The sequence below is a fragment of the Kryptolebias marmoratus genome, linkage group LG5 (assembly GCF_001649575.2).
Source record: "Kryptolebias marmoratus isolate JLee-2015 linkage group LG5, ASM164957v2, whole genome shotgun sequence".
NCBI classification, from domain to species: Eukaryota; Metazoa; Chordata; class Actinopteri; order Cyprinodontiformes; family Rivulidae; genus Kryptolebias; species Kryptolebias marmoratus.
The window spans coordinates 12,540,207-12,554,636 of NC_051434.1; the positions used below are offsets into that span (position 1 = coordinate 12,540,207).

At 44.5% G+C, this 14,430-nt stretch overlaps 1 protein-coding gene across 1 annotated transcript; it reads right to left on the minus strand.

Moving 5' to 3' along the window:
- Window positions 1-692: 692 nt before the first annotated feature.
- On the minus strand, window positions 693-9,746 carry sp4 (sp4 transcription factor). The gene is made up of 7 exons (XM_017425070.3): window positions 9,120-9,746; window positions 8,731-8,801; window positions 7,492-7,842; window positions 6,176-7,394; window positions 3,846-4,044; window positions 3,299-3,498; window positions 693-3,131 (listed from the first exon to the last, which is right to left on the minus strand). The coding sequence occupies exons 1-7, from the start codon at window positions 9,124-9,126 to the stop codon at window positions 2,857-2,859; spliced, it is 2,322 nt and encodes a 773-aa protein (XP_017280559.1). The 5' UTR covers window positions 9,127-9,746; the 3' UTR covers window positions 693-2,856.
- Between the last annotated feature and the right edge of the window lie 4,684 nt (window positions 9,747-14,430).

Consider the following 14,430-nt stretch of genomic DNA (forward strand, 5'->3'; position numbering starts at 1 on the left):
TTTTGTCGTGTTGTGAGTCACATGCAAACGCCAAAGAAATTTAAGACTCACTTTATTGTCAAGTGTTAAGCAGGCAAAGCATGTTTTCTGCTTCAATTTGCTTTTTTTTTTGTTTGTTTTTTTTTATTTGACATAACACATTTGTACAAACCAGTTTTTTAAAAATATCAATAAACTGGAGCCTTTAAGGCTAACCTGGCAAAAAACCCATTATCAAATGTCATGGAGACGAACAAACATCCTTTTAGAAAAAGATTTACAAATGAGATGTCACTACAAAATAGAAAAGAAAAGAAAGTTAGTTGTCACACAAAAAGATTTAAAAACATCTAAAGTCGTTTGGTATCAACCCTTTTTCAGATTAAGACAATAGCATTTTTTTTTATCATTATTATTTTTCTTTTTTTGCTTTCTTCTTCTTTTTTTAAATTCTTTTTTCCTCCAAAAACACATTATGGTGCAAAGAGAGAGAGAGAGAAAAAAAAGAAAGTTCAAATGAAGAGCAACGATCGGGCGTAACAAAGATTCAAAAAAAAAAAAAAAAAGAAACGAAAAGAGCAGCACTACGGCGAAGAACTGAAACATGCTGTACACGAGAATCAACGCACACAAATACGAGTCCAGCGAAAGGCAAATATTACAACTCAAGGATAAATAATAAATTAGCCACACACACGGTGGGGTCCTGTGTATTAACGACGCTCGGAGTGAGGCTTACAAAAAAACAAATTGGTTAAATTCTATAAAATAAATGTCGATTTTTTTTTTTTTTCCTTTTTATTTTTTATTTTTAAATTAAAAAGAAATGTACGCACTGAACTAACACAGAGCAACATCACCGGAAAATATTATTATATCCACACAGCTAAACAGCCCGACCCTCCTGCCGCTCCCCGCACTTTTTTTTCGTTTGTTTGTTTGTCTTGAACTGCTTGTGCTTTGGGCCCTCGCTCCCGCCTCCATCTGAAGAGAACAGCTTTTATCTGGACAGTGGGGTTAAATCAGTCATACTGCGGTGAGGAGGAGGGGGGGGGTTCTCGCCAAAGCACAAGCAGCATTAAAAGGATGGCTCGGAGCTTTGGAAGTGGAGTTCTGTGGAAAGGTTATGAACAATTAACATCTTACCTGTTGTAGGTAGCTCTGTGAGCGACCTCCGTTCGGACAAATAGTTTAATTTTGACCAGATTTACGAGCTAACGGCTACACTGCCCTATTAAAACAACTCAAACCTCAAATTGTCGATTTTTTGTACGTTACATGTTGAATTTTTTTAAAGTTTTCTAGGCTACAACAAAAACGCAACAGCTAGCCGCCACTGACGCTAATCGCTATTAGCGAAACAACTCCATTAAGTCTTATCGCATGATGGAGGTTTGAAAAATAAAGTTTTGCAGCTGCAGTCACACCAGATTTAAGGCCAGCCTTTATGACCGAATTATCGCCATTTTCTTTGCGTTTTCTATAGTTACGTGGCTGTGGTGGCCATCTTAAATTGGATTGGCTCCAGAGGTTAATCAGTTGTAGCGGTACATCCAGTGATCACCTTCAGGAGGTTTTGTTACAATCCACGCAGTGATTCACGAGGTGACTTCCTAACCGTACAGACGGCAACTCACTCTGGTCTTGGCTATGTCCAAACTAGCTGTTTCTCCAAACCAAGATCATCTGAAGAGCCATCTACAACAGGTGAGATATTATTTCTAACCTTTCCACAGAACCCCACTTTCAAACATCCGACCTATCGCTTTAAGAAACGTCAGCGACCGTGCCGCCATCTGACAGAGCCGGTGGTACGTCTACCATCTGGAGCTCTTTGACGGTGCAAAACAAAAAACGCCGCTCTGCGGCAACTGCAGAGCAACCGGGTCTGTTCAAACGACAGCACTACTTCCTGTGGTCTTCCTGAATCCAGGAACGAACTGGCTTGTTTCATCAACAAAGAAAACTCCTGACAATGTAAACATGGTTCCACTAGGATTGTCATTATAGTATTGCTTTCACGACACAAACAAAGTTGTAGAAAGCTAGATTGTTTTTTTTTGTTGTTTTTTTTCTGACTCTATAGAAACCTTATTTTTTTTCTAATGGCCACTGTGCCTCGATAGGAATGCATTATTTATAAATCTGTTTTTTTTTTTAATATGTGCTTGTCTTTTTTACTCTTCCTTCCTTTTTAGGATTTCCCTCCCCATCGATCCTCTTCAAGAAGTCGTTGACTAATCAAACAAATCAACACCTGAATCTGATCTGAGGACTAAACCTGAACCGTAAATAAAACATTAGGTAGATCCTGAGTGGGACAGCGTGGGAACTCGCACTCATTCACGTGTGGCTCACATTCACACACACACACACACACACACACACTCATCGTCCCGAAGCTGCCCCAGCTCTGTCGCTTTTCTGCAAATGTCCTGTACCATGATTGACCTCAGCACTGTCTGACAGGTAGGAAACAGGAACACAACTTTGTGCATAGAGTTAGATTCTGTTAGGAAATGCCTCTCAGTGTTGGATGGGTTTCGATTTACCAGGTCCCCCTGTCTTGTGCTCATTTACTTACATTCCTCCCCCCCACTGCACATGGAAATTTTATAGATTAATTTCATAAATGCCAAACTAATCTCTTCATACAGTCTAAATTTTTTTTTTATATGTTAGCTTCTTTTTCCTTAGATTGTAACTTCTATATTTTTTTTTTCAGTTTTATATTCATTGCATGATCTTGTCTTTCTTACCTGCGCCTTTCATGAGTGAAGAATTTCTTTAAAAGGTATGTAAAATAAAACAAAATAAACCTTACGGTCCCTGCAAAAACCTCCAGTAACAAAGAGGAGGCCGGCCTTTTCGATTTGTCTATTCAAACTGCTCCTCTTCCTCCTCCTCCTCCTCTTCCAGGTGATTGGAGGTGGTGGGCGTGGCGGGTGCCGAGTCCCGCGTGAGGGTTCCCACGGAGACGATCTGAGGGGAGTCGGGCAGGCCCTCGGCGGCGTCTTCCTCCATGTCGTCAGTGGTGATGATTGCCACGGCGGCGCCGCCCTTCTTGTTCTGATGGGTCTTGATGTGCTTCGAGAGGTGGTCGCTGCGCATGAAGCGCTTGGAGCACTCGGGGCACTCGAAGCGCTTTTCTCCTGGAGGTCACAAAACAAAACAATAAAGTTTAACACACAGAGTCTCAAACAATCAAACGGAGAAAAGGCTTTCATTTAATCTTAGCCTGCCTAAACCTATTTTCCACTCAGATCGAGGTGAGCTGCTTGGATCAGTCCGCAGTGGTGTTTTCCATGTTTTGCCCGACCTGTGTGTGTTCTCCGGTGTCTCTGCAGCTCGTCGCTCCGGGTGAACCTCTTGCCACAGAAGATCCAGTTACAGACAAACGGCCTCTCGCCGGTGTGCCAGCGCAGGTGGGCCCTCAGGTGGGAGGTCTTGCCGTACACCTTCCCGCAGCCCTCCATGTGGCAGATGTGTTGCTTTTTCTTTGTGGGGTCTCCACTGTTCCTGTAACACACGCTTTATTTTAGTTAGGAGTAAGCTGGAGTAAAACTTTAACATTTTTTATCATATTTAGGAAAAACAACAAGAAAGAAGTTTGATTTTTGAGAGTGCTTAAACAAGACTTCCTGTGTGCCGGTATATGAGAACATCTCACTGCAAAGGCAGAATAAATGTGACAGGTGGATGCAAGCTGGGCCTTGAGAAGGTGGATCTCCCATTTAAAGATCAAAACAATGATTTGGAATATTTATCAGAACAGTACACGAGCACCGTTCTGCTCGCCCCTTTCAAATACGACACAGTCTTTTAAATGATCAGATATCATAAAACTAGTCTCCTCAGTTGTGTACCTTCCTTCTCCATCTCTGCAATTTGGACAAGAGCAGGCGACGCGTCGGAGCCTCTTGCTTGGCGGGCCCTCTTGGTCCAAAGAAGTCTGAACGGAGCCCAGCTGGTCTGGACTCAGCGATGAACCTGAAGCCACATTGCCAACGGTGACGGTCACAGGAGAGGACTGGACTTTGACCCCGTCCTGACCCTGTGGTTGACCTAAAGGATGATTAAAAACACAACTTTAATGACAGTGTAGATTGTTTTTTTTTTGTTTTAAATAAGCACATTGTTGTCAGTGGGCGAGTCTGCAGAAACGCCACAGCGGAGTAAGCTAAAAAAATAAAATAACTAGACCATAAAAAGCGTTCAGTACCAGGATTGTTATTTGTCTGAGCAGGAGGGGAACAGAACATGCTCATGTGGTTCAGCTTTTAACAGTAAATGTGACTGAAAACTCGAACTGTGTCTGCACAGTGTACATGAAATATGATGGAGACGTTATGAAACTTTAACACTTCACTTTTGGCACCACCAAAAGAGGGAAAAATTAGATAAATCTAGGATTTATATGTTTATCAGCCTCAAAAAGTTAAGTTACCCTAAACAATGAGTTCTTCGCTTCGGAGTAAGATCATAATTATATCAAAACACACACAACTGAATTAAGTTTTGCACCGTTTAGGTGACGTTTATTAAACAAACACAAGTGGGTATGAAAATATGAAATGTTGGAATTTGGTGCCAAAATATTGACTAAGATGTTGAATCAGCATGAAGGTTGAATCGGAGTCTAATTAAACTAAATGAGTTAAAAAGGGGGGGTTGAAAAGTTTAAGTTAATGTGAGGGCGGAAGTAACAATAATTACCATGAATTTAGGAAAACTGTAGTGGGAAAATTATTTAATTTTAAGCCGAAGACCTGTAGCCATGTTTTTAACAGAAGTGCACCAGCAGGATATTAGGAGATCGTTGTTGCTACCAAGAGTTGACTTTATCAGCCGCTGAGTTTAGGCAGCAGGTGGATTTTAGGCCAAAGTTTGGTGACAGGTGGCCAAGAGGTAGTGCTGGCTGGAAGGACGTTCAGGTGGACGTCCAGCAGACTGGCTGGATGAGGCTGAGGTCAAGGTTCGAGGGTCTCGGAGACGACGAGACCCACTGATCTTTCCTATAGTACAGTCAGTTACGACCGCTGAAATAAACTGAGAGGAAACTTCTTATCGACGGAAAATCTGTCTCAAAGGGACAAATATGATGAAGGCGGCAAAGCGGAAAAAACACGAGAATCACACAAACTAAAACGTACGGAGTTAAAAAAAAAAAAAGACGGGATGAGCAGAAAGGAGGAGGAGACGAGAGAGAGCAAAACGAAGAGGAAACGAGCCGAGCCGAGCGCATCCGGGGCTTTTAAACAAAAACAAAGGGGGTGTGCGTTTCTGCCTCGACAGTCCAACCACGGCCACTGTATTGGACATTCAACCAATAGAAATTACACATAAATGGAGGTTAACTTTTACGCTTTCAGATGAAGTAAAAAAAATATGGTTCGAACTTTACACCTTTTTGCCTCAAAGATAGAAGAAATAAATCTAATTAAAGAAACAGACGTGATCAGTTTTTGCTTTCACTTCTTAAATTTGAGCCCCTGGAAATAAATGGATCACGGTTAATGAGGACTGAAAGAAAGCACGTTACTTTACTGAGTTTCTAACACTGTTCTTGTAACTGAAATGAAAAGGTTAGGCACAACATCACAGCTTAACATGAAGATTGCAGGGCAGAAAATGACTTTTAACGGGTTAGAAAATGCACATTTGATCGGCAGTTCATAAAAGAGTAACAAGAACTCTGAATCCACCAAAGAGGGCACTGTAAGAATTTTTCTTTCCGGTCCTAAAGGAATGTGGTTGTTTCCGTTGATGCCTGTAGAAACCAAAATTTAATCTGTCTGACTTTAAATTGAGTGTAAACGCCGTCAAACACTACAGAACTGACACTGGGGGAGGTCAGGAAGCCTGCGTGTCAGTTTTCAGAGCTGATGGGTAAATTTTGGTTAGAGTCAACAAAAGTGATTAGTTTGTGGTTGTCTTGAGGTTTAAGACAAGAGGGTAGCTTGATCAATGACCATTCTTGGTCTGATAAATGAAGAGAAAGAGACATCTGGGTTTCCCTTTTAAACACTGATGAAACAGTCCATTTGCATTTGGTTGTTAAGGCAGAAATAGCACAAACTCAGATGTAGGACCATACAACAGCCATGCTGCATCAGTCGTATTTGGACATGAAATGATCAAATAATCAATAATCACTTTGTATACATTCACATAAATCCTCTGTTTGTGTACTCACCCTGTAGACCAGTGATGGTGAGAGGTACACCCTGTACCTGAACTCCAGCTGTGCCCAGTCCCGCAATGCTGACCGTCTGCACCCCTGAGCCCGGGTTAATCTGAGCCGCACTCAGCGTCAGCGGAGCTCCACTCAGGGAGACCAGCCCTCCGCTCCCCACCGCCGTCCCACCTGCCACCGGGGTCAGAGTCAGCTGCTGTGGCACAGCCGCCCCCAGGCCTCCTTGCAGGGAGAGCCCCCCGGGAAGCTGCAGCGTCTGCCAGGTGATCTGACCGGAGGACGACACAGTCGGAGCCCGAATAAGGACCTGGGCCGGGTTTTGGAAGGCCTGAATGGGCTGCAGGGTTTGTCCCGGGGCCAGCTGGAGGGTCTGAATATGCTGGGGCTGCTGCTGGCCCTGTGTCTGACCCTGGCTCTGAGCCTGGGGTTGCAGCTGGATCTGCTGCACGAGCTGGTGCCCCACCTGGCCCACAATCACCTGCTGGATGGTTCCCGCCGAGTCCGACTGGTTCTGGAGCCCATTCGCCTGGTTCTGGCTCTGAGAGTCGGCCTCACTGCTTTGCACTTTGGGGTCAGCTGATCCGCCCTCTTGCGCGGCCGAAACCACCTGAACCCCCTCAGGTGCGGCGTCGCCTTCGGCTGCTGTTGGTGTTGATCCAGTGGGAGCCGGAACAGGAGCCCCTCCAGTCACTGCCGTTGTCATCAGCTGGTTGCCATTGGCAACAGAGAATGTGCCATCTGCTGATTGGATAAGCTGCACAGCCCCGCCCCCTCCCACATTATTGATCACGGGCAAAGCCAGGGTCATGCCGCCAAGGTTTATGGGCACCGTGGTCATCACGGGAGTCTGGGAGCCTTGCAGCGTCTGCAGCTGAAGCGGGAACGACTGTGCGGGACGGATCTGCAGCGGGACCGTCTGATTGGCTGTGCTTGGTAGGATAGCCTGCTGAGTGGCTGGTTGGAGAATAGCTTGGGTCTGGCCTGAGTTCGTGGTCTGGATAAGCTGAACCTGCTCAGACAGAGCTCCGATGGACGCCGGCTGGGGGTTGATGTGGATCTGCTGTCCATCCGCAGTTTGCAGGTGAGGGATGACCTGATACTGCACACCGCCTCCAGCACTGGGCAGGTTCTGCACCTGGATGATCTGGAACTGCTGCTGCTGCTGCTGCTGCTGCGGCTGAGTGGCTGGAACGCTGTTGGTCCCACCTGCCGCCTTCACCTGCCAAAGAGCCAACGAACGGAAATATATGTGAGTGGACAAAACAATAACAGATACTGTTTGCCTCAAATCTGCTGATTAACAAAGATTCCTTCACCTTGCGCCCACCAGGAGAGCTGTCGTTGGCCAGAGTGGTGGCCACTGTCACAGCAACAGGTTGAGTGGTGTTCTCCTTGGCCATGGTAGGAGCTGCTGTGATGATCTGCCAGCCGTTGCCCGTGAACTGAGCCGGGACCAGTTCCAGCTGCTGGGGGTCAGGCACCAGGGCCTGACCCCCAGCTGCGTCCACCACTATTTGTCCCTGAAACTGACCCGCCTGCAGCTGGATCTGACCAGCCTGGACCTGGATCTGCTGGACACCCGCCTGAGCCCCCTCTGCTCCCCCCTGCCCGCCGATCTTACTGCAGGTGGCTGCTAGCAGAGCCAACGGAGAGGGCTGTGAGGAATCCTGGAGGAGGGGTGAAGGAGAGGGGGGGAATCGGTTAAAACGCGAGTGCCAAAGGGGGTCACACAGAACGCTCACACACACATAAACAACTACATCCTGTAAACGCGGAAAGCAAAATGGAAGGCGCGAGCACGTCTTTATACAAAAAGTTTTGCATTCGGCAAACTGAAACGAGAGAGAAAAACGTATTTAAAGAATGAGGGGTGGGGGGAAGACATGGCAGAGAAAAAGGAAACACAGTGAGCCCAGAGACAGAGAACTGTCAGTAGAAGTGGGCGGTATTACAGGAAGCGAGTGGGTGGGCGTGTGAGAACCACATTTCTCTTTTCTCAGAACACTGGAAAAAAAAAAAAGAAAGAAGCCGCCTTCTCTCTGCTCCTTTGTACAAGAACTAGGTCGCAGGCAAATCGCGGACGCTTTGCACACCTCCTGACACCTAAAAGCTCGGGGTTACCAACATAGCAGCGTGCACGTCGGCGACTCAAAGAGGCTTTGAGTTGGAACAAACAGGAGTGGCTAAAAAAAAAAAAAGATCCAAGTTGCAGAAACACGTACCAAAAAGTGGAGGTGTGTTTTTGACATACACATCCACGAATTTGATCTTAATTCAAACGGGCAACTCAAAAGTCCAGCTGCTGGAGTGTGACAGCCATATCAGCTTATTCATGAGGCTTTGGGTTGGCTTTTAGCAGGGCTGCACAGAAGCAGGAAGTGGAAGTCACCAGAGAAACGCCCCCAGAGGTGTCTGGCTGGCTGGCTGAGAGGGGAGGGAGTACATTTTTGGCCTACAGGCAAGTCAGAAACTAATGAACTACAATAAACTATCGTGGGTTTTTTTTTGTTTTGTTTTGTTTGTATGTTTGTTGTTGTTGTTTTTTTTTTTTTTACCTGAGATCCAGAACTTTTACCCCGTTTAGATGCTTTCCCTCCTTCGGTTCCAGCTGATTCCTTCTTCGAGTCTGCGAAGAGAAAAAGCGCAAATTTTCAGATGATTTCTCTACTGAATCCAAAGCCCCACGAGTGTTTTCTGCCAAGTCCCGAGACAGGCGGGCGCAGTTGTAGGCGCTGCGGAGCGTCAATAACACCGGAGCGTGCAAGCAAGAAAAAACAACAAAAAAAAACAACACACAAAAAAACAAAGGTGATCAATAAAGGCAGAGAGAGACAACCAGTAACCTCATCATCAATATCAAAAGGGGCATGGAGCCTCCTATCTGTCAGGCGGAGAGAGAGAGAAAGAGAGAGGGGTGGAGACGGACAGGGGGGAGGGTACCTACCACTCATAACGCATTAATATACCGAGAGGGAGAGGGTGTAGTTCACGGTAGAAGGCCGGCCGGGTACAGAGGCGGAGGACGGCCTATATGTTCGGCTCTGGGCCGTAGCGGATCTGCCCGTTTGACGAAACCACCCACCCACCCAGCCAGGAAGGGCGGTGCCAAAGCGCGTTTACAATCGAGCAGACCCCCCGCTCCGGAAAATAACGGAAACAGCAGGCAGAGCGCTAACCGTCCCCGCTCGGTCCGAGTCCTCGCGGCCCTCCGCTGCGGCTCGCCTGCCCGGGTCGACAGTTCATAAACGAGCTAATTTGTGCTCGTCAGAGCGATGTCCACAGAGGAGTTGTCAGCGCGCGAGGCCCACCCACTTCCATTTAAGCATCCAGGACAACACCCTCCTTCGCTTCGCTCCTGCCTGTCACCGCCGTTTCTTTGCTCCCCCTCCCACCGCCGCCGTCCCCTCCTCCTCCTCCTCCTCCCCTCTCTCGGACACACGACGCGGGGACGCTTCGTCGCCGTCCGTCGCGCGCCGAAACCGAGCCGTCGCCACTGTTTGCGTTTGAAGCGTATTTCCTCTTTTTTAATTCGTGCACAACAGATTTTTGTTTCCCCCCTCTCTTTAAAGCGGAGAGATTCGGGGAGATAGCCGTGGCTTTTGTGGGCGGACGCGCTCCTCCCACATATTCAGATTGGACGACGAGGCTCGGCGTGCGAGGGTCGAGATGGGAGTTGTATTTTGACGAGGCCTCGCCTTCTCGAACGTGCTAGGGCGGCGGAAACTACAACTCCCATGATGCTCCAGGGGCAGAGCCTCGTTGAAGCGAGGGAGAAGGGCGGCGACTTCTCTTCGATGGAGGGGGGCTAACTGGAAAGGAAGGCGTGCGTGCGCGCGTGCGTGTTGGAAAATAGATAAAGCAACAGAAGGAACAATGAAATGTTATTAAAAACTGATTAAAATTGAAAAATAACTGTAGTTTTGTTTTTACAGACAAATATGTATTTATTCCCTTTATGTCGAAAGTCTTGATCTTGTTTTACTTTTCTCAGAGCTAAAAACTTTTGGGCACGTTTGAAACTTAACAAGAGGGTTTAGGAACAGTCAAATGAATAATAATAATAAAAAACAATGTCACAATTTATCGATTTAACTCAGCAAAACAACATTTATTAACCACACAAATACAATACGCCTTCTCAAAATATCCAAAATTGAGGATATTCCTGTGTGAACTGCATTAAATACATAAGGATTTTTAAGTTAACACTTTTAAAACCACAGGGATCACTGGGGATGTCTGTCTGAGTTGTTGTAAAATAGTTTGAATTAGATTTCTGCAGTCTCAGAAAGGATCAATCTGCACTTTTTAAGGATTTATAAAAAGAAAGTTGAAGAAAATTCAATTCTGTTTTCATCCTTCTCTTCTTATAAACACACAGTTTCAGGTATTTAATTACATAAGAAAGGTAAATACTTGACAGATTTGTAAAGTTCTACTTCTCCTGGAAACAGGGTGTAAATTATTTACACATAGGGCATTTTTTGGCTCGCACTTGTATTGCACTTTATCTAGTCCAAGGACCCCAAAGCGCTTCACACTACAGTCATTCACCCATTTATTCACACACTGGGGCGGGCTGACAGAAGTGAGGCTGACCACCACCAGTAGGCAAGGTGGGTGAAGTAAGTGTCTTGCCCAAGGACACAACGACTGAGACTGACGGAGTGGGGGCTCAAACTGGCAACCCTTTGGTGACAGGGTGAACCCTTACCTTCTGAGCCACTGCTGCCCCAATATGCTGCCAATTATTGACAAAAATAGACAAGAAAGACCAGGCATTTTAATAAATATATCTATTATTATTGTGCTGAAAGGGTTAACAAGTAAGTTAAGTTGTTTTTAAAATAAACCCTTACCAAAGAATTGTAAGTCTGCAAAGCCCAAACAGTTTAAATTGTAATGTTAAGTGATAAAAGGCCTAAACAGAAGTTAATTAATTTTAACAACCAACAGGCCTGTTTGACTCTACAGTCCCGAGGTTCATGTCTTTCACTGTGAAACTACAAACTACAAACACACACACAATAAGAGAACACACACCTGGCGTGGCCCAGACACACACACACGCGCGCACTGTAATTACTGCGGAAGCTGAGCGCCTTGGTACCGCCCCCTGGGCCACTTGGTAGGGCGTTGCTAGGCAACGAGGCCTGGTCTGAAGCAGGGGTGTTGTCTGTGTTTGAATGTATGGAGGGAGGAGATGGAGGGAGGTGTGGTGGAGGCAAAGCCTGTGGTTTACTGGCGAACGAGTGGCGGAAAAAGGAGACAAGCCGCCGACCTCCGCAGCAACAACAACCCTGCTGAGAGAAACTCATCCGTCCACCAGAACAACACGTTTATGTTGAGCTACTTGTAGGAAAGAAAAGTCCAGCCGGAAATCATTTTATTTGAATTTCTTGAGTGAGCAAAAACAAAAACAAGAAAAGTTGTTGTGTGTTTTGCAGCGTTGGCCGCTAGATGGCGCCATGCCATAGTCAGGGCTAAAAACTTGTAGAGAAGTTTTTATCTGTCAGTGTTGACAAGGTAAACAATAAATAACTACTTTGTTTTTGTTCTTTATTATTATTATTATTATTATTATTATTATTATTATCATTATTATTATTATTATTATTATTATTATTATTATTATCATTATTATTATTATTATTATTATTATTATTATTATTATCTGTAGTAGTAGTACGAGTGTTGTTGTTGTTATAAAATACTTTATTACACCCTCATTAATGGTAGGTGTACCTTGAACAACACCCAAAATAAATTATCTTTTATTTTTGTACTGTCTATTATTAATACCTTCTTAAACGTAATGTAACATCAAATGAAAAGACTAGATATAAAGAAAATTAAGTAAATAAATAAACAAATTTTAGATCTAAACGTGAAACCAGTTGAGTAAATGTAGGCTAACCTTCTTTAACTTCCCAATATATTTAAATAAGGAGGTTCAAATCCCACTTAGGAATGAAACACCAAATGTGGTGTCTTGAGAAGATCTACAGAAATTAAACTGACTTTTAAAATTATTGCCTATAGCATTTTTATCCTTAACTGTTACTGAAAAAAATAATATTGGTCATAAATTCATAAAAATGTCTATAATGTTTGTTGGGGCTGTTTGTTAAATAGCTTATTAGCCATGTTTGTAAATTTCAGCCACTGTTTTAATTGACTGTAATTCTAATTAAACTAGTTTTATCTGTTTCTCTTTTTTATTCAGATTTTTACTTTTTATTTTGTTCGACATTTACAGCTCTTTTTATGCACTAGTTTGCAATGACTGCGACACACTTTGAAACTATGGTTCTTAAAAGTAAAAGCGCACATAAAAAAAGCTTTTTAATAGTTTCATACTTTACTTGTTTTAAAAAAGACAGTAGGCAACCCACGAGTAACTCACCAAGATACACACATTCAGTCGCTCACATGTAACGTGCTTTTTTTTTTGAGCCAACAGTACAATTATTGCAGAACAGGAAGCTAATTGTTGCGAGTGCTTCGTGTTCATAAAAGTAGAAATGGTCTGGAAATGTCATAAAGAGAATATCTGCGACAAATTTACAGTGGGGTGCACAGATATACCTTTGTTCTATGTGCAAATAAAAGCAGAACTTAGAGTCGATCCACTGAAACACTTTAGAGGCGGAAAGGTTTTATGAGATGGTTTCAGTTACAGCTTCTCTTGTGTGTGTGTGTGTGTGTGCGCGTGTGTGTGTGTGTGTCATCTGCATACCAACTTAAACTGGGAGCAAAGTAAGCAGTTTTGGATTGGAAAGGAATTTAAGTGTCCAGATAAGCTTAAGACAAAAAGAATCAGCACCGATATGAACGTACCATTGCAAATCAGATGAGAAATGACTGATTAAAGCTTGAATTTAGTGAGCAGATTAGCTACTTTAGCTAAATAAGACTGAAAAATACAAGCAAATGAAAAGCCCTACATTCCTTGAAAGAAGGCGTATCACCCGCCTCCTCTCATTCCAGAGTCTAACATCATCTTATGTTGAGAAACGCTGGCGTTGTAGCTGATTTGGTCACACCTCAAAAATAACATTATGTGGAATCTCAGTGATATTGCAAAGTTGTACGTGTTGTGAATGACTGTCAGCTACTACCCACATCAAATTTTATCTCATTATCTGTGAAACTGATCAAGTTATATCCAGTTTTGTGTTGGTCAATGTTGATTAGCTGTGGGGGCCATCTTGATTTCAAAACAACAACCAGCTGTAGACGTACATCCAGCGATTACTTTCTGAAAGCTTCATTAAAACCCAAGGTATTTTGCTAACAGACAAACAGGGTTGACACCAACATTTAGTGCTGAAGGTTTTGAGCAAAGGCCTGGAGAAATGAGCAGCGCTCAGAGAATGTGTTGTGAATGCCTCTCGGCTTCAGTTACAGCTCAACACGTCTACAACTCAACTTATTTTTGTGTTTTTTAAAGTGAGCTGGCCTCGGCTGCCTTCTTGAATTGGGTCGGCTGTAGATGTACATTCAGTGATTGTTTCCTGAGAGTTTAAATAATATCCGTCCAATGGTTCTTGAGATATTGTCATGAACTCGAGTGTTTCTGTCCAGAGAGCGAAACCAAAACCACACACGGTAATAACGGTAAGTGAGTTTATTTACATGTGCAGCTATATACAGTGGTCGGAGTCTGGAGGAGTCTGCAAGATAAGGAGAGCGGGGTGAGTCTCGGGTACAATCTGGTTCCAAGATGGTAGCTAGGTTCTTAAAGTCTCTTTGTTTGCTTACAGGTTCTGAAGGAGGTTGCGGCGTCGAGAAGGAGAGGTGCGATTCCAGTGTTTCCAGATTACGGGCCAGTAGCAGCAAGGTAAGTGTCCTCGGTTTTCCAGGTAAGTAGTTCCTTAGGTCCGTAGTCGTGGTGTGGCAAGAAACCTGAGTCGTAGGCACAAATAGAGATCGTGATTAACACAAGGAGCATAAATTAGGTTAGACGCTGAGGCGGAGAATCTAACCCAGAAGGTTCGATGCTCCAGCGAAGATCTGATCGCCGCCTGCTGCTTAAATACTGGCTGGTCTAATCAGTGGGAAACTGGAACACCTGTGGAAGAATGATTAGTGGCTCTGCCCACAAGGCGGAGCCAAACCCAGATCCTCACAGGAGCTATGCTGTCAGGGGCTTCATGCCCCTAGTAGGGTCACCCAAGGCAGACAGGTCCTAGGTGAGGGGCCCGACGAAGTGCAGCCCAAAGACCCCTTATGATGAAGAAGATTATTGGACA

Excerpts from the sequence above, each read along its gene's own strand:
- sp4 (XM_017425070.3), bottom strand. Across the intron at positions 3,499-3,845 it reads TGCAGAGATGGAGAAGGAAG|GAACAGTGGAGACCCCACAA; the intron begins GTACACAACTGA and ends CGTGTGTTACAG. Across the intron at positions 3,132-3,298 it reads ACACCGGAGAACACACACAG|GAGAAAAGCGCTTCGAGTGC; the intron begins GTCGGGCAAAAC and ends TGTGACCTCCAG.